Source organism: Columba livia, chromosome 3, assembly GCF_036013475.1.
Source record: "Columba livia isolate bColLiv1 breed racing homer chromosome 3, bColLiv1.pat.W.v2, whole genome shotgun sequence".
Classification (NCBI taxonomy): domain Eukaryota; kingdom Metazoa; phylum Chordata; class Aves; order Columbiformes; family Columbidae; genus Columba; species Columba livia.
In genome coordinates this window covers 90,740,008-90,763,672 of record NC_088604.1, presented here as the reverse complement: position 1 = coordinate 90,763,672, position 23,665 = coordinate 90,740,008, and the positions used below count along the sequence as shown (strand labels likewise).

Here is a 23,665-nt window from a genome sequence, read left to right as displayed (position 1 = left end):
TTTGGTGTGGAGGATATGAAGTAAAATAATTTAGAGGCTTAAAAAAATCAGCATCTTCCACAAATATATATTTGTTCATAGAAAACACTTTATTCTGGCTTGGACAGAACAGGTCATTCTTGGGAAACCCCTCAGTGGTATTTTGCAGGGGGCTGCGGTGCAATGCAACTTTTCCCCTGTCTTGCTCCTGACACTATATGCAGGGGTATGGATTTAGCAGGTGGTGCATGGACATTGTTTCAGTACCTCTCTGTGGTGAGTGAGGTGAGCTGGATCTGTAGGAACACTGTTGGGTTTTGTTCTGTGCATCTCCTTGTGTTGTGACATTGCAAGTAAAAGCATGTGCTGCGTGAATGTGCTGCCTGTGAATGGGGTTCAAGAGCACCCCTCCTATGTGGTACCTACAGTCTGTTTTCCCAGTATCCTCTCTTCTGCAGGTGCCACAGGTGGGCACCTAGTGGAGACTGAAAGAACATCACATATTCTGGTTTTGGGGACTTCTTGAGACAGAACTGCTGTCTGTGTATTAGTAGCCCAGTGGACTTCTTTGACCTAAACCTGTCTACTACATCAGATCTATGTAGGGTCTTTGCATCCAGAACATCCTGTGGCGAAAACTTTCAAACCTTAACCACGTGTTACTGAAGGATCACCTGCTGTTTGTTTAGAACCTGCCTCTTAATAAATTAATTCCATGCTTTCTGGCTCATATATTGGAGGAGAGAGTAAATATTCAAATTGTGGCTTTGTGCCACTCATCTCTAGCCCATCCCTCCATGTGTGGGGTGAAGAGACCACCCCTTGGGCCAGATTGTCCCAACTGGGAACCAATAGGAATCACACAATGCCTACCAGGAAAGGATCTGGTGCAATGAGAGCCATTGCAAGTTTTTACATTGTCTTAACTCTTACTTTAAAAACGCCCAATCAGATGGATCAAAGATCTGGTCTTGAAGGATTATCCTGTGTTACTGGCTTGGTCCACTGTGAAACACAAGGAGTTTGGTGTAAATCTGTAGAGATGAAACGGCTTGTGTCTGCTTATACTCAGAAGGGTTAACACGGTAACTTGAGAGGAGGAGAAGCCTGAAATGTCTCATGTGCTCCAAATGCATTTTCCAGCCTGACTGTAAGGCATTGTTCCTTTTGTTTGCAAATTCTGGCTTATGTAGTTCTTTATGGCTAAGCAGAGGTGAGTGTCGAGTGAGGTCTCCCAACACAGGCAGCTTCTCCTCAGCTAATGAGTATCTTGGGGCAATGGCAGTTGCTCTCTCTGGGTCTTTTGAGGAGGGAGTGGAAAAACTGTTACCAGATGCATTGTTTATGGCAGCTGCTGTCAGCTGTGTTTCCCTGGTAGGGGAGACTGGTGGAGCTGGGGAGTTGCTGTAAGCTGTTAGAGAAGCTGGTCTGTGCAAAGAGACCTCCTCACAGCAATGTAATGACTGAGCTCAGCCAGTGGGTCTGGGGTGTAGCTTGGAAGGAATGTATTTAGATCCCTGTGGCCTAAGCAGGAATGGTGAGCACTGGTGTGAGCAGCTATCTCCCACCTTCCCCTCTCTCAGCAAATGTATTATAGATTAGCTATGCTGCAGGTGCTTTTCCGGTTCTAGGTGTCCCTTGTATTCTCTTCCCCTTATGTCTGAGAGGGTTGTCAGCCTGTGATAAACAGTGCTGCTTTTAATATGACTGTGTTTGGAGCTGAGGATCAGCAGCAAAATGGACTGTAAAATACAGATGGAGCTAAGTCACTATAATATTAATGCAGGGGGGATGAGGCCTAGTAATGAATGTCTTTAATCCTCCAGGCTCCTCCTTGTCTTTCTGGACTGCTGTGCTTTGTGGTGTCAACACTGCTTCTGTGGATGTGAGCCAGGGGAATGCCAGGGCTCCATGCTGTGAGCTGTCAGAGGAGTTGACCTCTTTTGAAAAGGGATCTCTTTAAAGCACAACCGTTTTGTAGGGTGCTGCTTCTTTCTGATGGGTGTTTCCTGATGCTTTACCACTGTTTTCTTTGCTAATTCCCTTCTGAACTACATGGGTAAAATGCCATCTCCATGTAACAAGTAGATGCTAGTTTTCCAACAGAATCCTTGAAACTTGGACATGAATTAGCCATAAATCTTTATCACATCAGCAAAGCCATGAGCAGGGTAACAGAGCTGGAGAGAAACTTATTGTGTGGCTCTGTCACATGACTGCCAGCTGAGGCCAGGCTGTGCTGAGTATTTGTAATGAGCAGAAGCTGAGTGGTGGGAGGAGACAAGAACACTTGCTGAAGACTTACTGGGATGTGACACATCTGGAAGCTTCACTTCCAGGTAGAAGTGGAGTTGGAGTGTATGGTGTATCTCACCACACTAAGAGCTATAAACCTAAACTAGCCTCTTAGGCTAACTTCCTAGGGACAGCTTGAGAATTTTGTAAAAATTCTTGCTACCAGAAAGGATGGTACATATCACAGCATGGAGCTGCAGTATTCCCCTGGCTCCCGTACTGCAGCAGCAGTCTTATTTGGTAAAACGTAGTGGTCTGGGAAGGCAAGGAGAAAACTGGAGGATTAGAGGCTCTACTTCAGCAGTAATACCTTTGTTACCAGGCCCCATCCACCTGCTGTGTAAGGGCTGTAGTGACTTCATTCCATCGTAATTTCCAACACTGTGAACTGTTAAATCATAGCTGCAGTCATGTTCAGGGTAATGTTTACACCAAGAGACTCTGGTTCTCATAGTGGCTTTGAGGATAAATAAACTGAATGAGTTCTCTAAGATTAGGAATGTGCTCAGTGCTAAGGACCAAAGTCGGGGTGTCTTGTGCCTAGAAGGCTTTTTAAAGTTTCTTATTTTAGTTGCTAGCATTCCTTTTCCTCTGTTGTCACACAAGTTTGGCTGGTGGAAGGAGCATGTGCATATAATTGGGTGTCTATACCACTAGTCTCTGCTGAGTAGAACTGAGTCTGTTCTAGTTTCTTTACAAGTATGACCTTTTGGAGGTTTATCTTGAGTGGAATTTAAAAGGATGATCATGATTTTGTTCTTTTCTCAAAAGCTCTGGGTGAATTTTGTTAACAGACCCATGGTAGGTAGGAGTCAATGGAAAAGGCTATTGCTGTGGCTCACCTGGTCCCTATGTTTAAGACCTGATCCCTAGCTGTTGTAAAACAGTGGAGCTCAACTGTAGACATAGCTGCCTTCAATTCCCTGTGGCTGGAGAACATGAGATGTGTGCTGTTTCTGGTGACCATGGAGTCCATGTGTTTATGCACCATAGGCTCATTGGTGCTGTATACTGTACCTCTCTGGAGAAATGGTGATGCATTGGGACCTGCTGTATTTTTAAAAATTATTTTTAAATTTGCAAAAGCCTCTAGTGTTTTTATCTTTAGTCTTCCCTTGCAAAATCATCTCAGTTTAGCCCTAGGAAAAGCAGGGGGAGATTTAGAAAAGGAGGTTAGATGCGGACTCTGACTGCTGCAAGAGAAGTGATGTGGGGTAGATAAGAGAGTGTAGAGAGTCCAGCTGTGCTCTGTGGGTTTGGCATGAATGATATTTTGAGCATTCTCTGTGCCCTTTCCCAGTGCTAAAGCCAGCTCTGCTGCACTTGTCTCTGCACAGAGTCACTCCACTTGCAAATGAGGATCCCCAAGCCTAGGGCAGTGCCCTGTCATCTCTAACTCTAGTCATGTTTGGCCACAGTTGTAGCTTCTGTCCACGAGCTGTAGAGAGCAGATAAACATAATCTTGCTGTGCCAAAAGTATGTTTAAATGACATATATTAATTTATTCATAGAATTACAGGAGGATGAGGGAGAAGTTTTAAAACAATAAGAGGACCACACATGCAACGCCCTGCACCCACCTCCCTCTCACATCCTCGCTGTTCTGTGCAAGCCTAGTGCTTTCCCCTTTCAATATCTAGGTAACCCAACTTAAGCTCATGCTTCCAGAATCAAGTTCAGCCATTGTTCCGCAGAACAAAAGCTCAGTTCCTATGTTCTCTGGATGATGAGTCCCACCACTTGCACTCTAAGAGTTGCCAGTCACCATGTTTACCTGTGTCTGTGTAAAGTAAGCAGTCAATGGAAATGACATTGTGGACTCTGCTACCCAGAGTGACTCTCTGCTTCCCTCAAATCTGTGGAACAACCAGTGGTTAACTAGATTCTAGACCTATGCAGAAGACTAAAGGCACAGCATTCCTACAAAAAATAGGAATTTGGCTGTCTTTGGCATGGGAGAGGCCTGTAAAACAAGGGCCCTTGAGGAGTGCTGTGTTCCACTCGCCCACCACCACTTCCACTGACTTGGCCAGACAGCTGCTCTGTCAAGCAGGACAATGTTCAGGGGTTATGAACCCTGGGTTTGAATTGTAGTCATTTGCAAGGAAATTGGAAAAGGAGTTTGAAGGCAGAGCTATTATGAAAGTTAAAAAGAAAAATAATAATAACAATGGAAAAAAAGATTTCATAAAGCTTTTCCATAAAACTAGGACTGTTCTGGCTAGAAGCTTAACTCTTGAAGGACCCAGAACTAGTTTAGGTAGTCATATCTCACATGTGGATGTTTGAAGAGTGAACTGAATTTAATCTCTAACTCTGTTGCTTTTCTTGAGGAGAGCCTCTTTTACTAGCATAAATTGTCCTTGTAATGCTGAATACCTCTAAAATAAAATTTAAAGGAGAACTTGGCAGAGGAGTTAGATGTTCATTTGAAGGTCGGTTTGACTCACTCTTTCCTTCTTCCTCATGTTTTTCCATGGCTCAAACCTGCCTTTCAGTGTCTCATAATCTCCCTTGTTTTCCCACTCTCTCTAATTCAGAGTTTTTTATAATTGGGAAGATGGCACCTCACTCATTCAAAATCAGGCAGTGTCCCATGGCAACTACAGGGATTGTTGACCTGGTGAAGCAACAGTGTGGAAACTTAGTCAAATGTTTTTACTGAAGCCAGGCAGTTGGGAAGGAAAAGAGCCAGCAGCAGAGCCCTGTGCTGTAGGATGCCCTGTCTCTAGCAGCCGCTTGGTAGGCAGTGTGGCAGGGAAAAGTGAGCTCTGGTTTCACTTCCTCAGTCTGAAGAAATGAAATTGGGTTTGCCATGGCAGAGATACCACTAATCATGGTGGACTGCTCATCCCTTTCTGCTTTTGTGCCAGGAATCAGCGAGTGAGATCACCTCAGCAAAGTCTCTTTCCCAGGGCACATGGAAGGCACTCTACTGGAGTGCCAGGGCTTGAGTGAGCAAGCCTGTGTCACAAACAGCCTTAAATGTGGCAGGACAAGCAGCACTGGCCTCTGCTGGGGAGGTCACCTCCCTGGAGGTGAACTTCCTCCTTCCCAGAGGGGCACTGGAAATGATGCTGTCCAGCCTGTGTGCATTCTTGATTCAGTCTGGGAATGCCTGTGGTCAGCTGTATCTTTGTCTTGTCTGCTCTTCACACACATACCCTCAGTTGCACTAAACCACCCTGTTGGTGTTTACAATACAGTTATTAAGTGAAGCCTGTTGGGAGAGACTTGTTCTCCCTTAGAAGTGAGATTCCCTTCTTTTTTGTAAACTCCCAGATGATTCTTAATGTAATTACTTTTCATCATATGATAGCAGGTTAATTTCTCTTCTGTAAGCAAAACAAGAGGAACTTGGCTTTAACAGGGGGTGGGGTTTTCTTATCCTCTGGTGTATTTCAAGGCTTCAGACTCTAAGGGTGACTGGACCCTTGAGGAACTGGGTAGCTCTGGCTGCTGCTAGTTATCATTACTCAGTTGACAAGCAACAGTGTGATAAGAGAGGCAAAGATTTTTCTCGCTTTTTTTTCTTTTATCTGCTAGTTTCTTTCATGTTAAATCTCCTTCAAAGTTATAAGCTTTACACTCAATTCTCCTTAAATACCATCTGGTTATTCATCACAAACCCATCTTTCCATAGTGGAGGTTGATGAAAAAATCAAATGCATGGGAAAGTTTGTCCATGTTTCCATCTGGCGTGGTAGGAGTCCTTAGCCTGACAGAAGGCATATCTGGTGCCATAGATGAAGAACCCAAGTGTAAGACTGAGATCCTCATCAACAGGAGGCTGCTGTCTTTGAACTTCAAATCTGATGCATTTCCTGAAGAAAGACTGGAGGGTGGATGGGTACTCATCCTTTGTTTTCTGGCTTGTTTTGTGCCATGGCTTGTAAACATTTACACGTCTATATGCATTGTCTCTTTAATTTTGCAGGTAAAGGTACAGAGTGTACTGGGCACAGTTCTGGACAACCTGTTCTAGTTGACTCAGGTTGAGGAGGGGCTTGGGCTAGATGATGCCAAGAGGTCTCTTCCAGTCTAAACAGTTCTGTGATTTATGTGCTGTGGATGAAGCCATGAGCTAGTGGGATCTTTGATATGAAGATGGAGTTTTCTGTTATCGCAGTCACACAATTCTGAGTTTGTGAGGCAAACAAGGCTGTACTGCCTCGGACAAAAGTAAATCTGTAGCTAGGGTAAGGCAGAGACTGTGCAAGGGAGGCTGAAGGCTTGAACACAATACTGCTGTGTTTAGTGGAATGCTTTTGAAGAGAGGACAGTGTTACTGTTAAAGCCTGAGAAGAGTCAAGGGAGGGAGCATTTACCTCCTACGAGTCAGAGCATTAGTCTTTGATTCTCTGTGTCTATATAGTGTCTTGAAATTCTTGTTATCAATATACACAGTCCTTTTTTCAATCTACCATTAATCTTTGCCTGAGTGATATACTACAGCAAGGAGTTTCATGTATAAAATTTAAACTCTGCAAGATTAATGGTTAGGCTATGAACGATGGTTCTCTGTTAGGGAACATGGGAGCTAGGGTCTCATACGTAGGAGTTTCAGTTCCCACAACCAGGATATAGTTTGTGGAAGGATTTACTAATAAGAAAATAATGTAACAATACTAAAATAGAGGACCTTTCTGAATGACAAATCTGGGGAAAATTATTATCTCTCATTGAAAGATGTGAAAACCAAGCAGAGATGAGAGGACTTCTGAAAAACAGTGCAGTTGATTGGACATTAGAGATAATGTGACTTTTGAGTTTTATCAACTGTGTACTTAATGCATAAAATGCACATTTTCTGGATTTTAAGGCTTTTTTAGGGTTAGCCTGTGATGTGTATTACAAAAATATTCTAATTTCTGAGGACGTTGTCTAGAGCAAGAGTATAATAAACCAGTGGGTGTAGTGGGAGAAACCAAGTCTGAATGTTGGGAGAAATGTACTACTGATGTGTTTTTCCAAAAGAAAAAACAGGTGTCAGGAAGAGTGGCTTAACAGGTGTCACTAATTGCCTTGATTCTGAAAAGCAGTTGATATGTTGCTCATAAAAACTGTAGTTGATTTTAGAAGAACGGGTGCTTACTTTTCCATGGCTAGCATTGGGAGGATGATTAGCAGCAAGACTGTGGGAGCCCCTTTTTCCCATGAAGCCTTTTGTATTGTCCTACTACTTTAATTTCTTTGGGATATCCTGTGGGGCCAAATCCGCAGACTCAATATCTTCTTGTTTGAAAGAGGTTTCTCTTTTCTCACAAGTGCTCTGAACAAAGCCTATAGAGAAGTGTTTAAGGCAACTTACAGGAGATTAGTCTTGGTCTGCCTGTGGGACTGGGAAGACTTAGCAGAGGAGACTTATCCATATGAGACTAGAGGCTAGCAAAATTGCACTTGTACAGGGAGGAGTGAATATTCTGGAAGCCTAGGACCAGTACACACAAAGACCTTCAAGATGTCAATCATTGACTCAAATCCAACTCCTATCTTAAGCATTTCAAGCCAGTGACATTGTGCAGTAGCTCTTTGACCTGCATGTGCTAGATGTCATTGCCTCTTTTTTTGGAAGCAGCACCATGCCATGTATTGACATTTACAGCACAAAAACTGGAGGTGATGGCTTTCCCACGCAGAGCTGTTAAAACTCACTGAAAACCCAGCTAGTTCTAAATGGAAGGTTGTGGTTTTGTTTTGTTTTTTAATGTGGTAATGAGCCACAGACTAAGGTCAGTACCTCTCGAGTTAGAATTGGAGCCTTAGCTTTTGTAATGAAGACAGGACCACTGTCTGTCTGTACAGCAGCTAGCACAATGGCATCTTAGTGTCAGCTGTCCCCTCTATGTGAACTACCATGGCACAAACAAGGTATTATACCTGTTCTGGGGACAAACAGAAGTTTATTAATTTGGCAGTGTTCCTCAGTGCCAGCCGCCTTTATTAAATTACACATGTGTGTGAATATGTACAAGAAAATTGTAATTGCATGGGAAAAACAACCCTCTACATTTACTTTAGGCACATCAGCAATGGGGATAAGTCCGTGCCGCTTTCGCCATTCATCATTTGGCAGTTGGGCAGTTTAAAGACTAGCAAGGAAGGAAAGTATTTTCTGCTTTCTTAAAGGGCAACATGAATATAGAAGGCCAAAAGGTAGCTTCTAAAAAAGGAGGAGAAAAAAGGTGACAACAAACTTTTGGGGGAACAAAACCCGCAAAGGCAATCCTGGAGGATGGTCACAAAACAGGTGTGTTGACTAAAGAGCTGTCAAATTCAGTATCAGTCAGAATTTCTCCACTATTTCTGTTTCTCTGCATAGGAACCTAGTTAAGTGCAGTTGTTCTTTTGGGTCTCTGGGAGGCTGAAACACTTCAGGGACGTTTCCCTAGGAACAGTGGTGGAGGTGAAATGATCCAGTCTGTAATGGTTGCATGCTTCCTCATCTATAAAAGTCAAGCACAGGGTATCAGACACTTTTAAGATGGAAAAACAGAATGTAACCTTTTGAAACCTATTGCCACTGGATTCTGTTGTGCCCAAGTAGCTTGTGAGACTCAGCTAAGAATGATGGGAATGTTTGTTCTGAATAAAAAAGTGTAAGCAATAATAGAGCTGACATTGCAGTGATCATGTTATTTCTGAACTGTCTCTTTTAATGGTGTCCTTTGACTCATTTGGTTTTGGCCATTGCCAGAGACACATACTAAGCTGCATAGTTCAAAGGTTTGATCTAATAACCTCCAGGTATTCTCTATGCAGCAGAGCAAGTCACTTAGGAATGATGTAGATAGGGTTTCCTCTACATAGGAAACGCAGCAGCAGTGGGATCTATCTGACCTACAAAAGCCTGGTTTCAGATCTCTTAAGCCTTCTCAAGAGACAAGTACCAAGTTTGTTCAATGTTAGAACATGTTTTGAGTAAGTGGTATTTGAGTATACAGCAAGTGGTTGGTGAAGTCCATTGGCAATGTTCCTGAAAATTCCTGATAGACAAAGCATGTGGGTTGTCATTACTCTTGGAGCATTTAAAGGTGTTCAGTGGCACTGTAAGAATCTGTGCTGGTGGGGACAACAAAATGTTATTGCTTGCATTTCTGTGAAATCATGTTTTTTATTTCTGTTGCATTCTTCAGAGTTGTTCTGTTGGAAAGCAAAATGAGTCTTTTTGGTGGTTTATGTGTGTATGCCTTCAAGGGGAAGTGTGGGTACATACATAGGATGGCTAAAGTTAACATGCCACTTCCATTTGTGGGTGCCTTGCAAGATGATAATGCTGTTGACAGGATGTGTCTTTATTTCAGCAGTGGGTTTTGGAGATTCAGTTGTCCACGTGACGTGGATGTGGTAGGCCATGATGGTTGTAAGCTGTGTGTCTGGGGAGTGAAGCGCAGGGTGTGTTCGTTGTGCTTGGGAAAGAGTTGGTGGTGCAGTAAGGTGGAAATAGTGATAGGTTGTGTGTTTTCTGTTGCTGCAAGTAAGAGGATATGATGGGAGTTTGAGGCTGGGAGATGAGGATGTGTATACAAGGAGGTGCTACAGCTGGGTGTGTGCGGTTAGGTGGGGTGGATGCCAGCAGGATATGAGAGGAGGAGGGTGGGGGAAGTGGCTTGGGCAACAGCAGAGCAATGTTTAGTGTTCTTGATGAAGCCTTTTCTTTTTCCTTGTCCCCTAGATCTCCTACCCCCCAAGTGATGAGGACAGCGATGACTCTGAGGGAGAGAACCAGGAACTTGCTCAGATCGACAGAGGTAAAGGGATGAAATAGGAGGGTCCTGTGATGCTACCTCTGAAGTCCATTTTGCTTTTCACTTGTGCTCTTGGAAACGCCTCCTTTACTGTCCACAACCAGATGCATTAAATCAGTCACCTTGAAGTCTTTGGGACCTCACGGGGGAAGCTGCTGCTATCATATTCTGCAGTTGCACTATTCTTATCAGAGACAGACATGGTTAACCACATGTTAAGGCCCCAGTGCTGCAGACATGGGACAGAGAAGGTCTACATTGGGCCAGCAGCAGAGCTGGGACTAAAAATGTGTCTTCTATTCCATGCTTGTGCACCTGCATCATTGTTTTTCCAGGTTTTCTCTTCCTTGCCATTTTGAGTTTCGACCTTCACTTTCCTCATTCCCCTGGACTCATTGTCTGATTAACTCACTCCCTTGTTCCTGTACTGTCGGTATTCAGCAGTCCTATTCTTGACTCTAGCTGAGTGTCTTTGATAGAGTAGCGACAAGTGCTCTGCTGTTGTTTTTGGACCTGGTATGAAGCAGCTTAGAGCTGCAGGTGAAATCTGTAGTAAATGCATCTGTTGAGCTATGCTAAGTCTCTATCATTTGTGCATGCCCTATGTTTTATTTTTGTTTAGCCAAATTCAAGTGGATTCTTATGCAAAGGCGGAAGTTAAATTCCTGACCCACAGGACATGTCATGTTGAAATTCAAATGTGTGCTCCATGTGCTTAGCATAGAAAGAGCTCAGCAGAACAGGTAAAGTGTGCCCAGCTTGTGGCTGAAGGCAGGCTCTCTTGTATGACAAGCCTTGTAATAGAAAGAGGACTTTCACCTCCAGAAACTAGATCTTGATTATGTGAGCCACAGACATGCTGATTAGAATAATGTAACTTGCTTGCCTCCTCTGTTCTCAGAACTGGTCACTAGAACTTAATGTTTTCAGCTAGAGGCAAGTGCCTAACAACATGTTTGTAAGATCATGTTGTCTTCATGTTCGGGGGATGAGGTGGGCAGCAGGTCTGTAAGCTTGCTCTGCAATTAGCCTTCAAGGTGATAGTTTGTGAGGGGATGTCTAGCAGTCTGGTCTAACCAAAGATTTGGAAATATTCAGCTGAGGGATGTTTCTTCTGGGGAAGAAAAGATGTGAAAACATCTCAGAAGTTTACTTGGGAGGAGATACAAAAACTAGGTTAGGAGAAAGCAGGCCCAGTTTACTAGGGTGTGGGACACAGGTCTGCTGTGCCACTCCTCTATCTCCTCCTCCCACCAGAGAGAAGACGGAATTGTACCTTGACCCCTCTGGCCACCAACCAGCTCCAGAACCAGGAGAACCAATGCTGCAAGGTTCGGGCCCTCTTCCATGCCAGCCTTGACCGCCACAGCTCAGAAGAGGAGCTGGAGCGCATCAACCGAGAGTTCGCCGCTGAGAAGCGGAAGTGGTCCCAGGTCAGCAGGCTTGCCTGCTGCAGTGACAGCAACAACACCTCCTCCAGTGATGAAGAAGTGAAGAACTTGTGTGCGATGTCCTTCCGGCCTGTGGCAGAGCAGGCCGATGGCCTGCACGCCAGCCCAAGCCCCGTGCTGTTCAGTGCCTCCCCTCCCAAGAGAGTCCAGCCCCTGGTACGGAGCCCAGCCTCCAGACCTTTAATCTTCACAAGCGTTGGGGCGGGCCTTGAGCAAGTCATGCCCTGTAAGAGACATCGACAAGGATATGGGGATAAGGTCAGCAGGCCCAGTCTTGACCTGGAAAAAATGCAGCAGGTAAGGCAGAATTTCATATGAGGAAGGCAGCATCACTTGAGAGAAGGTGTCATAAGCAAAGACTGAGAAGGATTATTAAGGCAGAGCTCAGGAAATTCATAGAGTTGCTTCTTATGATCACATCTTCAGGGACATAATTGATACTTTTGCCATCTGTCTAGGATAAACTAGATACCTCTCTGAGAGGTAAAGCTGCTGCTACTTGAGTGGCTCTTGTTACAGTTGGGCTGTTCTCTTGCTACCCTCATTAGGAAGGCAGCATCCATACTGTCTGGTTCATTGTGTTAATTGGGAACAAAATCGCTGGAGTTCACTTTTTTCAAGTTACTCCTGCTGCCATGATCTGATCTATACCACTTATTCCAAAATAAATTCATTGCTTAGGGTTGTATAAAGAAATACCTTTGTGATGGAAGTGGTTTTGGACTTGGTGATAATGGGTATTTCCACATTTGTTGACCTCCTTGGGCTCAGGTCTCTGTGTATCCTTGGAGTTTTACAGCAGTGTAAAACAGTGCTTTTTACCTTCGTAACACTTTACAAATATAAACTATTTACTGTCTGCTTTAGATGGAGTTACTCTTGATTTTGCTGGACTTTTGTAGGGACCTGTAATGGAGGTATATAAATGCTAGTTTTTCTCATTTCTGCAAGGCTGAGTAATGGGGCATGCCCTGGTGGAGTGGGCTGCCCAGCTCTCTTTCAGAAGGTGTTTCTGTAGAGTTAGTATTTCAGCTTGTTCTTTATTTATTTTTCTTGCCCTGGTGTAGTCTCAGTTTGAAAGAGTATCTGCAGACATTTGCTGACCCCAGTAAATTGCAGTAAGTTAAAGATAGTTATTTTCAGTTCTAAATTTCCTTTAATTAGGGACAAATTTCACTGCTTCTAGTTGGTTGGATGTACTAGTTTTAACCTCACTAACAACACACCCTTTAAGCCTACAAGATGGATCCACTAAAAGAAAGGACTATGTATTTATTTTCTAAGATTCATACAAGTGAGACCCTTCCATTTCCCCATTACACTGCTGCTTATTCTCAGTCCTGCTGGCAGTGTACATCCTGTGAATACATAATACAGAGACTTATGTTTTCAGTGCACTTTTCTTCACCCTCTCTTTACCCTTCTAGCCAAGTTTCTGCTCACAGAACATTCAAAAGGCCCAGTTTTGCACTTCACATCACCCAGATCTTCTACTGATATTGACAGACTTTAATTAGCCTTACATCCTAATGAGAGGGGAAGAAAGCTGGTAAGCCTGTGTCCAGCCTTCTTTTTATCAGAGTACATGGCAGTAAATGAAGAAATATTCCTTTTGGCCCAAGTGCTTTCTCTGATTTGTATCCCAGGCATAGCATCTACCTGCGCTAAGTTCCTTTCAGCAGTGTGTTTGGGAGTATGTTGGTGAAGGTTAGGGGTAATTTAAATAAGCTTTCCAAACTGTTGTGGTTTTGGTGTGTTTTTTTTTTTTGTTTTTGTTAGTTTGTTTTTGTGTCTTTGTTGTTTTTGTGGGTGTTGTGTTTTTTTGTTGTTGTTGTTTGTTTGTTTGCTTGTTTGTTTTGTTTTCTGGGAAATACTGGGAGAAGGGTTTGTTTCCTAGTCCATCTGTTCTTCTACACTTCTGGATTAATTGTGGCAAATAGTTTTGCAGAAGAAGTTGAAATCTGGAGTGGAGGTGGGGGTGTGTTTTAAATAACATTATTACTGTAGATGTGATTAACACTTCTAGGTTGTGGAATCCTTGTTATAAGTAAAGGATATTCAGCTAATGGTTTTAATTAAAAAGTGTGCTGCTTTTATTTTTGGGAGTGGGGGAGAGGTGGAGAGAAACATGCAAAGCGATATGCAGCCTGAATATTGTGTTTGGTCATTTGTAGTATTTTAATAGTTTTAATTTATTTTAACCAGTAACTTCTTGGAGCTTTATGATGACTCCTTGCTTGCTACATGTACTTGTTTTCTGCTACAAAATCATGATAGAGAAGTAACAATAGTGTGCTAGATTGGGTCTTCTACCGACACATGGATTTCCACCAGCTTAGCTAAAATCAGCAATCTCATTTGTTATGACTGTGATCTGAAATCTGGGTTTTGTTTTGAGTTCTGTCACAAAATCTTTGTATAAAGCTGGGCAAGTCTCATTCAGTACCTCCATTCCCCACCTGTAAAATGGGAACAGGGTGTGTGTTTCTTGGTCTCAGTTTCCACTAAAAAAGCCTCTTATTAACTGCCTGGGCAGCACTTGGCATCGTGTGTGTGTTGTGTGGTTTTTTGTTTGTTTGTGTGGATTTTTTTGTTTGTTTTTGGTCAGATAAACAATGCAAATGAGGAATGATATTAAACTGGCTACTCTAAAGCTTCATCTGGGCTCTGAACATCAAACTAGTCTTGCTTTGTGATTCTTATCCTTACTATCATGTGCTTGCCCGTGAGAATGCAGCTGAAAAATGTAATCAGATGGAAACTGTTTTGAGCAGCAGATGTGGTTTTCCCTCTTATCACTGAGACTTACTTCCCATTCCTGCAGCTCTGTGGAGCTGACAGATGACAAAGAGTATCAGACAAGATTAATTTGTGCCAGAAACAAGTATGTTCTGAGACAAGAAGACACTTTTGGGTGCATCATGTGGTATGGGTTAATTAAGGGTGGGTGAAGAGATGTTGAGTGCTTTGCCTTTGCATCAAATCCTATTTGTTCGATGGTGGTGGAAAATTGGTCCAGAGAGTTGTAGTGTGGAGCGATTCTGTGTTGGGATACTTAAATTGTTCTTAGGGTGGAACAGACAAGGCAACTTTTGCAGGAACGCCATGGATTGGTGGCATGTAGCGTCCAAATGTCTTTGTGTTCCAGTGATTTGGTGCCTTTTGGTAAGGAAGGGGAGCAAATTGGGAAACACAAGCGGGTTGGGGGCAGTCTGAGTACTTTTAAGGGTTAGGGAATTGCTGTGTTTCTACCTCTATGGCCTATGGATAAATGGAAATCTCCATAATCTGGGCCTTTCAGATTAGCCTCCCTCAGCAGGAAAGGCTGCACAGGAGCAGGTTTACAAAGTCCTGTTCTGATTAGGTGTCAGGCCATGCCATTCCAGCTTCACACGCAGTGTGATTCTGCCCTTTTGTGCCCCAGCCATGAGTCTGGAAAGCGGTGGGTGTATTTCCCACCCTGGCTGGTCAGCTGGCCACCCAGCCTCTTCCCTATTGAGGCTGAGCAAGGGCAATTCAATGCATGCTTTTCTTCACCAAAGGACTAGAAAATTAGCTCAGAAGACTTTTTTCTTTCTCCTAATTGGGCAGAAATACCCTGGCTTGTGCAGACTCCTGCGTTGCTGCAGTGAATGCCCTCTCCCAGCCACCCCTGGATCGTGGTCCTTGGACAGCAACATCATTACATGCAGGCCCTGTTGCCAGCCACTTGCTATTTAATGAAAGTTGTGCATGTCCTGAAAAGACTGTGGCTGCTGCCACCCTGTTAACTTCAGCTGACCTGGCTTTTTTGGTAATGCTGAGAGCATGAGGTCAAGGAAAGCAGGGCATCTTTTGACAGCTCAAGGTGAAGGCACCAGGGGACTGCAAGGGTCGCCTGAGGTGTAAGGAAGTCCATGGTGTCACGAAGACTCCTTGGAGCCACGGAGCTCTTTCCCAGGGAATGAGACTAATTGTTCCTGGCACATTATATAAACAGAAGGGAAGTAAAGGGTCCATTCTCCTGTCCTGTTTAGTGGGACTGGCTGTAGCTCCTTTGAAATCTACTTTTAACAGCTTGAGAAGTCAGAGTGCAGCATTTGCAGGGAGAGATCACAAGAGATGTCTTTTGGAGAGCAGCTTTGGGTTGGCCTGGTGAGCAACCCAAATTGTCTTTATATATGTGCGGATAGGTTGTTGGTAAGGAAAGACTTGTTTTAAAGTACAAGGCAGAGAGTCTGGGTATGTGGGTGTATTTCCAGTTGACACTACAAAGTCACTAGGTAGCTCTGAGCAAGTTGTGAAACATTTCTGCCATAGTTTATCTGTACGTATGAGTAGATAATATCAATATCCTTGACTTTTGGAGGCTTAATGCATTATTTTAAATGCTTTGAGATGCTAGCATGAAAAAGGCCAACACAGAAGACAAAAACAAATCCTGTGCTAACATTTGGATTTCTCACTGCAGACACTGTACCCTTTTGGTGTGATGGGTGAGTGGAATTTTGTCTTGTCTTGACACTGAAAGTGGCCTGGGTGCAGTGTGAGCCCTGATCTGGGCTTAGCTGTGTAATGTCAGACAGAGCAGTCTTCCTGCTGCATATTTGAATGCTGGCATGTTGGTTGGACTGGGCCTGGTAGGGTGCTAGGCACTCAAAGCTTGCTTTGGGCTGATACTGGTTGCACAGAGGCTGCAGGATAGTACTTGCCATACATGACCAAGTACCAGCATGTGACCCCTGGTATGCTGAGGTCTGTGCTTTGGACTACTACTGGTTCCAGGGTGATATTTCAGTATTCTTAGCACAGCTGGGCTTTGCCCTTGCCTGTCTCTCCAGGACTTGACAAATAGCTTCCAGATAGAGAATGTGTGAGCTCATGAGTCCTTTTCACCTCTTGGCCTCCCATTTGATTCCAAGCTGTGACAGTCCCTGAAAATTGTTATCATCTGTTTGCCTGTCTGAGCTTGCCTCTGTGCTGTGGGGGTGCTGGAAAACCCACTGCTGGTGCTGGTGGTAGTTTCATCACTGTCTCTGCCCTGGCTCTTGCTCTCCAGAGTGACTGAACAGAGTTCAGGGACCTGTGCTGAGCGTAATGGCTTACACCATTTCCTAAGCGGCCTATTGCCAGAACTTGCTTTTCCCAGGTGTGAAAAGTTGGGCCATAGCAGTTCTTTGTCCATGACTGAAGTAGAGTATTGAAGCAATTAATAAGGAAACTGTTGCAGAAACTGATTGCACCATTACAGAATGAGAAATCCTGCTTCTGGTAACCTTCTGCAATTTTGCTTTTATTTTTCACCCCCAGAAATACTCTACAGCAGCTGCTTCTCCAGCACAGAAGCCCCTGTCTGTCTCAGCCCTGCCAGCATTTGGCACTCAAGTTGCCAGCAAAACAAATGCTATGCCTGGCTGCTGCAAGGCAATCCTAGCATGAGAAAGTTTGGGGCTGAAAATGATTGGTTAGATTGTCTGGTCTACTTGCCTGCAAGGATGTAGTTCTGCAGCAGAAGGCTCTGGGCCTTCAGACATGTACCACAGGAATGGGTGATGTGGCATGGTAGAGGTGTCTCATTCGTTATGTCTTTGGAGAAGCTGAGGAGATGTTCTCTTCTGGTTTGATGTGTGTTATACAAAGACTCTGGCTCAGTGCCACCCAGCTGGTATCTGGTTTGCTGCTCAAGGCATCAGCAGTCTGACAGTTTCAAAGAGAGGGAGGGTAGGAAGAAAGATGTGCTGTCTGAGAGGTAGAGACTCAATAGCAAGGGAAGGCATGAGGAACCCCACCCTGCCCTGAGGAGGTGATTATGATTCTGCCAGGCAGCAGTTATCTGTGCTGCTTTCTCTATGTCCCCAAAGTGTTCCTGGATGGTTATCTAATCCATGCAAAAACATGCTGTAATGGAAGTGTCTGTGTGCTCTCAGGGCTGTATAAATAAGACCATAAAAGAGTGGTAACCCATGTAGAACATGGTCTAGCTGCTTCCTAGAAAGGGTAATGATTTCCTCTTCTTTCCTGAAGGAGGCAGTTGACTTGACTATGTCTTCACTGATGGTAAGGCTCACCTGCTGCCTTGGTACCAGCTTGTAAATGTCAAGGGCTAGGCAGGTAGGATAATCCAGTCCTATTCCTAAACTTTAAGCGTCAATCAGCATGACACAGGTTAGAGCATTCTTACAGGATGACTGAGGTTGGAAGGGTCCTCTGGAGGGCATCTTGTCCAACCCCTCTGCTTAGTCAGGCTCACCTGGAGCCAGTTGCCTAGGACTGTGTCTAGCTTTTGAATATCTCCAAGGATGGAGATTCTGCAGCCTCCCTGGACAATGCCTGCCAGTGCTTAGCCACCCTCACAGCAAAAGTGTTTCCTGAGTGGCTTCTGCCTGTCAAGGTCTTCAAGGTCTCGCTAGTGTATCAGCTGCTCTTCCCTGATTTGTGTTATCAGCAAACTTGCTGAGGGTGCACTCTGCCCCATCATTTAGATCACTAATGAAAACACTGAACAGGACTGGATCCAATATTGACTGCTGGGGTACATCACTAATTGTTGGCCTCCAACTAGTCTGTGTGCCATTGATCATAACCCTCTGAGCTTCACTGCTCACCTCACTGTCTGCTTGTCCAACCTGTACATCAACAGCTTCTCTATGAGGATCTATGTTCTCTGTACATTGTTGAAATGCAGAATTAATTTCTATGCAAGTCTACTCCAATTCTGTCCTGCTCCACGACAGCAGGACAAGGGAGGTGATCCTTCCCCTGTACTCTGCATTGGTGAGGCCACACCTGGAGTATTGTGTTCAGTTCTGGGCCCCTCAGTTCAGGAAAGACATTGAAGTGCTGGAGTGGGTCCAGAGAAGGGCAACACGACTGGTGAAGGGACTTGAACATAAGACCTATGGGGAGAGGCTGAGGGAGCTGGGGTTGTTTAGTCTAGAAAAGAGGAGGCTTAGAGGTGACCTCATCACTCTCTAGAACTACCTGAAGGGAAGTTATAGCCAGGTGGGGATTGGTCTCTTCTCCCAGGCAGTTAGCAATAGGACAAGGGGGCATGGGCTTAAACTCTGCCAGGGGAAATTTAGGCTGGATATTAGAAAGAAATTCTTTACAGAGAGAGTGGTCAGGCATTGGAATGGCCTGCCCAGGGAAGTGATGGACTCGCTGTCCCTGGAGGCTTTTAAACTGAGATTGGACGTGGCACTTAGTGCCATGATCTAGTAAATGGACTAGAGTTGGACCAAGGGTTGGACTCGATGATCTCTGAGGTCTTTTCCAACCCAGTCGATTCTGTGATCTGCTAATACAATGTTCACCTTTCAGGTGTGCTGCTAGCACACTCTTATTCTGATGACACATCTCTCCTTGGATCTCTTTCACCATTGTGTCAGCCCTGGCGCAGAGTGTATTGGCTTCTCCATCCCTAGGGCCAAACACTTCTGCTCTTTATCCCTTCCTGCCTTGTTTTGTCTGAGTGCATTTTCGATCTGGTTTTGTAACACATGCAAAGGGATAACAGTTCAAGAGGGAGATGGACAAGTGAGCCACTATACAAGTACTTCTGTCTGGAAATATTTATCTATCCCTTTTTTTCCCTGGGGTATCTGGCCAGATAACTGCCTTTTTTTTTTTTTTCCTGGGAGCTTGCATGTTGAATATAGCTATTTGGTGAATATAGCTATTTGGAGTACCATGGGACCTAAGTACCACCTGGGATGTCTCTAAGTGTGAGCCAGTAGTTAGAGCATCTGCTGAAACATCTGAAACCTGGTTCCTTGAGGTGCTGCATTGAATCATGAAAGTGGAGATTAGGATGGTCATGGTGATTTGGAGTGCACCAGAGAGCTTGGTTGAGGGAAAGGAAGATGAGGGAAGGAAATTAGATGTAGCTGAAGTTTAGGAGAGTATGTGTTGAAGATAAGAGAGATCTGTGGGACAGGAAGGGAAAGAGGCGGGTAAGAATTAGTGGAGACAGCTAGAGAGTCATTTTGTTCTACTGAGATTCCCAAAAGGACAATAATAGCACCTGGCAGCAGTGGCAGCAAATTATGAGCCCAAGGTTAAAGCCAAAGGCTTATCATTTAGATTGGCAGTCTTGCTGGCTACCTTCCCAACCCTGCTGTCTTTCTTTTTTCCTCTAAGCTCTAAAGCCTGGTAAGAAGGTATTAGACTAAAGCTGATTCTTTGGCTGCAGACCGGAGAGAGGAGATCAAATGGGCATATGGGTACCACTGGCATGTGTCCTTGGGCTGTGACTTAGGGAGAAGTCCTGGGTGCTACTGATGATACTGTGCAGGGCTTGAACTCTGTGTGTCTCTCTGAGGGGTAGGTAAGTAGGCCCAAAGGGAGCAAATTTGGAAAAAAAAGGTGTTCCCACCTGAAAGTGGCTGCCAGAGTCTTTGCATGTGGATAGACAAGGTTGGGGTCTTGACCTCTAGCATTTTTCTCTCAAAGAACAGTTCCTACTGAGCTAGTGGAAGGAAAAGCTCAGTCTGCCCTATCTACTGGTGCTACTTTATGGTGGGCTGCCAGCAGGCCACAAAAAACGTCACCCAACAAAACCTGGAGATCCTGGCTGCAGCAACACAACTGGTTAAAATGTGATTTGAGGTGGGATGAATGGCAGTGATGGAGTGGGTGCTGCGTTGGATTCTCAAGGGTGGCCACCCTGCAGCATATAGATGTTCTGTCTCTTGTGTGTTGGTGGTTGCAGGTCCTTTTCGAAGAAGGTTTTCCAAGGGATCTTTTGTTTCTTGTTTTGACACAGTACAGTGCAGAAGGATAATGCTGGCGTGTTCTCTGTCCCACTTTCTGAATTCAACCCAAGTAGCCTCAAGAGCCTGGCAGATTAAGAAGTTTTTCTGCAACCTGCTTATACTTTCCAGCAAGACTGGTTAGTAGATGTTGTTTAGAAGTGAAGGTAAGGACCTTCTCTACAGTGCTCTCCTCTGGAATAGGGCTGGATTGTCCTCACCTCACCCAGCCTTGGTGTGTCTGGAGTAGAAGGGCTGCCTGGGCTGGGTCCCAGTGTGGCTCTTGAGTTGTCCAGATACCTCTCCTTTCCCACTCCTCCCTCAGCATGTGGCTCATTGTGATACAAATATCTCATCATTGCCTGGGGAGAAGAGGAGTGTGCAGGCAGCTTCACCATATGCTGTCACTGCCTATGTTGTATTTGGTCCGCGGATGAGTGGATCTCTCTTCAGGCGTTATAAGTGACGTCTTTTGCTTGTGGCATTGATCTCTGAAAAGAGTTAAAGCCTTACAGTTTACCTCTTTAGAGGATCAGTGAGGTGAGCTTGAGGAGACTGGGAAGGGTAAATGGCTATTTAGTACCAAGCTGGCTATTCCTCTTGTAGTCCAGAAAGCATCCGATGATGGTGGCAGTTTTCTGCTTGCTTTTCTGATTTTTATATAGACTAAGAAACTGAAATGAGCAGAACAGATAGGTTAGGCTTTTTCTTTTGTTCATACCCTGCTACCACTACTAAGCATTGAATTCTCAGCTTAAGCACTTACACAAGTGACCGGTCTCTTAGAACTCAGAACCCACAGCCTACTACTGCATAAAAATCAGATGGTAAGAAACTTGTGCAAAAGACTACACAGAAGTAATGATAGCAAGGAATAGAAAGCAAGAACTTGTATTTTCCCTTTGCTTTCCACTGGCCCTGCTTAGCCCCCTATCTCTGAAGTAGGACACCTTCCTCATCCAGTACAACTTGACACTGGTATTTGAGAGGTGACACAGGTGTGCTTTGCACCTTGGAGTCATGCTGTGGGGCACTGCTTGTGAGTGAGAAGGAAGGAGGGAGGTAGTGGTTTGGAAGCAGCAGAAACAGGGCAGTCATGTGATGGTGCAGATTAACTATTAATGCCCGGCGTTTGTGCTCTGGTTTTGCCATTGCAGACTTGAAAGCAAGCAGCTTGTCCTTTAGCACGTCTGAGACTTGAAAATGCAGCAGCCATTACTGTTCAATAGGCAGAAGCTGGCTGAACTTTTAAGGCCAAGCCTGTGACTAGAGTAAACACTCTAGGAAATACTGTTTTTTGAGACAAGCTTTGGTATGGTAGGATGGCCAGCCTGGCTGTCAACAACACAGCTGTCCTTGGCGTGGGCTGGCGTTTGGCTCTGATTTTCCGCCCCTGCTCTGAATAGCTGGCTCTCCATTGTTGGCTCACATGAGAACTGCACTGCTGGGCTCTGCTTGTGCTTTCTTTCAGCCTGTTGATGTCAATGGGAGTTTTGGGCATTGGTCCACAGCTCATCTCACAGGAGGAGGCACTCAATAAAAGCATCTACTTCTCAAGTAGATGGAGACTGAGCAAATTCACTTCTAAAACTCCCAGCCCTTCTCCAGAGCTGTGTTCCCATACACATGCTTCTTGTTGAGCTGCAATTGGTTTTGAGGAAATGGTGACTGAGTCAAAGACAAACCCTCCCTCTCCAAGCCAAAAACATATTAATTACATTTTTTTCTAAATTTAAGGTTTCAAAAGCATAAATGTCCTGGGGGCCACAGGTAAATTAAAAGCACAAATTAAGATATTTAATGGGAAATCCTAGTAAGTTTGCTGGTTTTCCTCATAGAAAATAATCTTTTCAATCTCCTGTTGGACTTTGCTCATACAAAACAATTTTCATAGGAATGAATTTGCAAAACTGAGGATCCTCTAGAGTGGTCGGACCTTAATGCTAATGAAGTCTGTGGTCATGTCTATGCTGGGGCAAACTATATTTTTAGTTCTAAAAATGTGCTTGTGTTTTAAAATCCTGGCATAGCTTTGCAAGCTATAATTTCACCTTCATATGTTTGATTATAGAAAAAATGGGTTGAGCAGTTATACAAAGAATAAAACTCTGAATCACTTTGCAAGTTACCTTGTAATCCTGTTGTAAGCATGCTCATTTTTGATGGCATAGATAAGTTATTTGCCTACCTGTGGAGATTTTAGGAACTCCCTGTTGCTTCAGAGGCTCCTATAGGCTCCGGTGTGATGGTATGTGGACATAATATGACTGAGAAACAAGGAACAAATCAATTTCCAAATTGCCAAACTAGTGGATCTGTGCAATTCTTAGCATAGATAGAAATATCCTTAAAATGGGGCCAGTGAGATGTCTTGTTTTCTCACTGCTGTAAACATGTTATTTGTCCCTTTATGGGTGATATAGTTTGTGGCTTGGGGAACCACCATAGGTAATGGAATGCCCTGGGTTTGTTCAGGAAAGTCTGCTGCTGCTATTGTTTGCTGCATGTGCAGGAAAGACAAGCCTTGCACTAGAGTGTGGTGTACCTGGCTAGATACGGCTATATGACCATATATTGAGCATACCTTAATGTAAGTCTTGAAACCTAAGCTGCGGTGCTTTGGTCAGAGCTCTGATTGGAATACCATGGTGTTCATGATAGGTGTATTTTCATCATAGTTCTGAATTTGGTGTGCTACTAAATCAAGCTCTTAACTTGTTTCCAACTTAATATAATTTCCTGTCATCCTCTGAATAACTCTGCCAGCTCTGGTTTCTACGTGTTTTTAGAGGAATGAGTGTAATTATGAGCAGTGGAAGTGGTGCTCTTGGAAAATGTTTTTTGAGCAGAGAGTCTTCTAGTATGACATCTTTTAGTATTCTTGCATCTTTCATCACACACCTAATGTTCTTTTCAAGTCTGACTGTTACAAGAAGCATGAAAGGTATTTTTGATGTGCTGATTCTTCCTGTCTGCATTTTGCAGACTCTTTTACTATGGGCAGTTATGCTAAAACAGCCTATGGAAAGACCCTAGAGATGAGTGAAACAGTAAACCACAAGAAGCTGAAAAAGATCAGATTGCTATCTCATGATGGGCTGCTGGTAGGGTTAGAATCAGAGAGCAGCAGTAACTGCTGCTCCAACAGAGGCCTGCCTATGTTGCTTGATCCACTGTATAAAACTCAGTACAGAGTTCAGACACTGGTTCATTTGCTTTCCAGATTCAAGCATCCAAATCCCTCAAACACCCTCAAAACTATTCATATAAATGTGGTATAAATTCTTGCTTTTGTTATCAACCTTTCTCTGCACAGAGGATCTTAATGAACTTGGCCTTGAGACATTCAGGTTGGCCTTTATTCTCTGCTGTTTCTTCTTTTAATTAGATAATCTGAACTCCTGCCCTTCTCCAGTGTGGCAGGTGAATGAGCCCTCTTGGTTCTAGGACATGACTGTTTTG

General features: G+C 44.1%; 1 protein-coding gene across 3 annotated transcripts in view; it reads left to right on the top strand.

The window, feature by feature from the left end:
- The window catches only part of LOC102098225 (uncharacterized), a 58,131-nt gene that overhangs the window by 8,312 nt on the left and 26,154 nt on the right, over nt 1–23,665 (top strand). For all 3 annotated transcript variants that reach the window (XM_005503825.3, XM_021289482.2, XM_013367432.3), the window contains exons 2-3: nt 9,951–10,026; nt 11,281–11,771. In XM_005503825.3, coding sequence (XP_005503882.1) covers nt 9,951–10,026; nt 11,281–11,771 — 567 coding nt within the window. The remainder of the gene's footprint in view (nt 1–9,950; nt 10,027–11,280; nt 11,772–23,665) is intronic.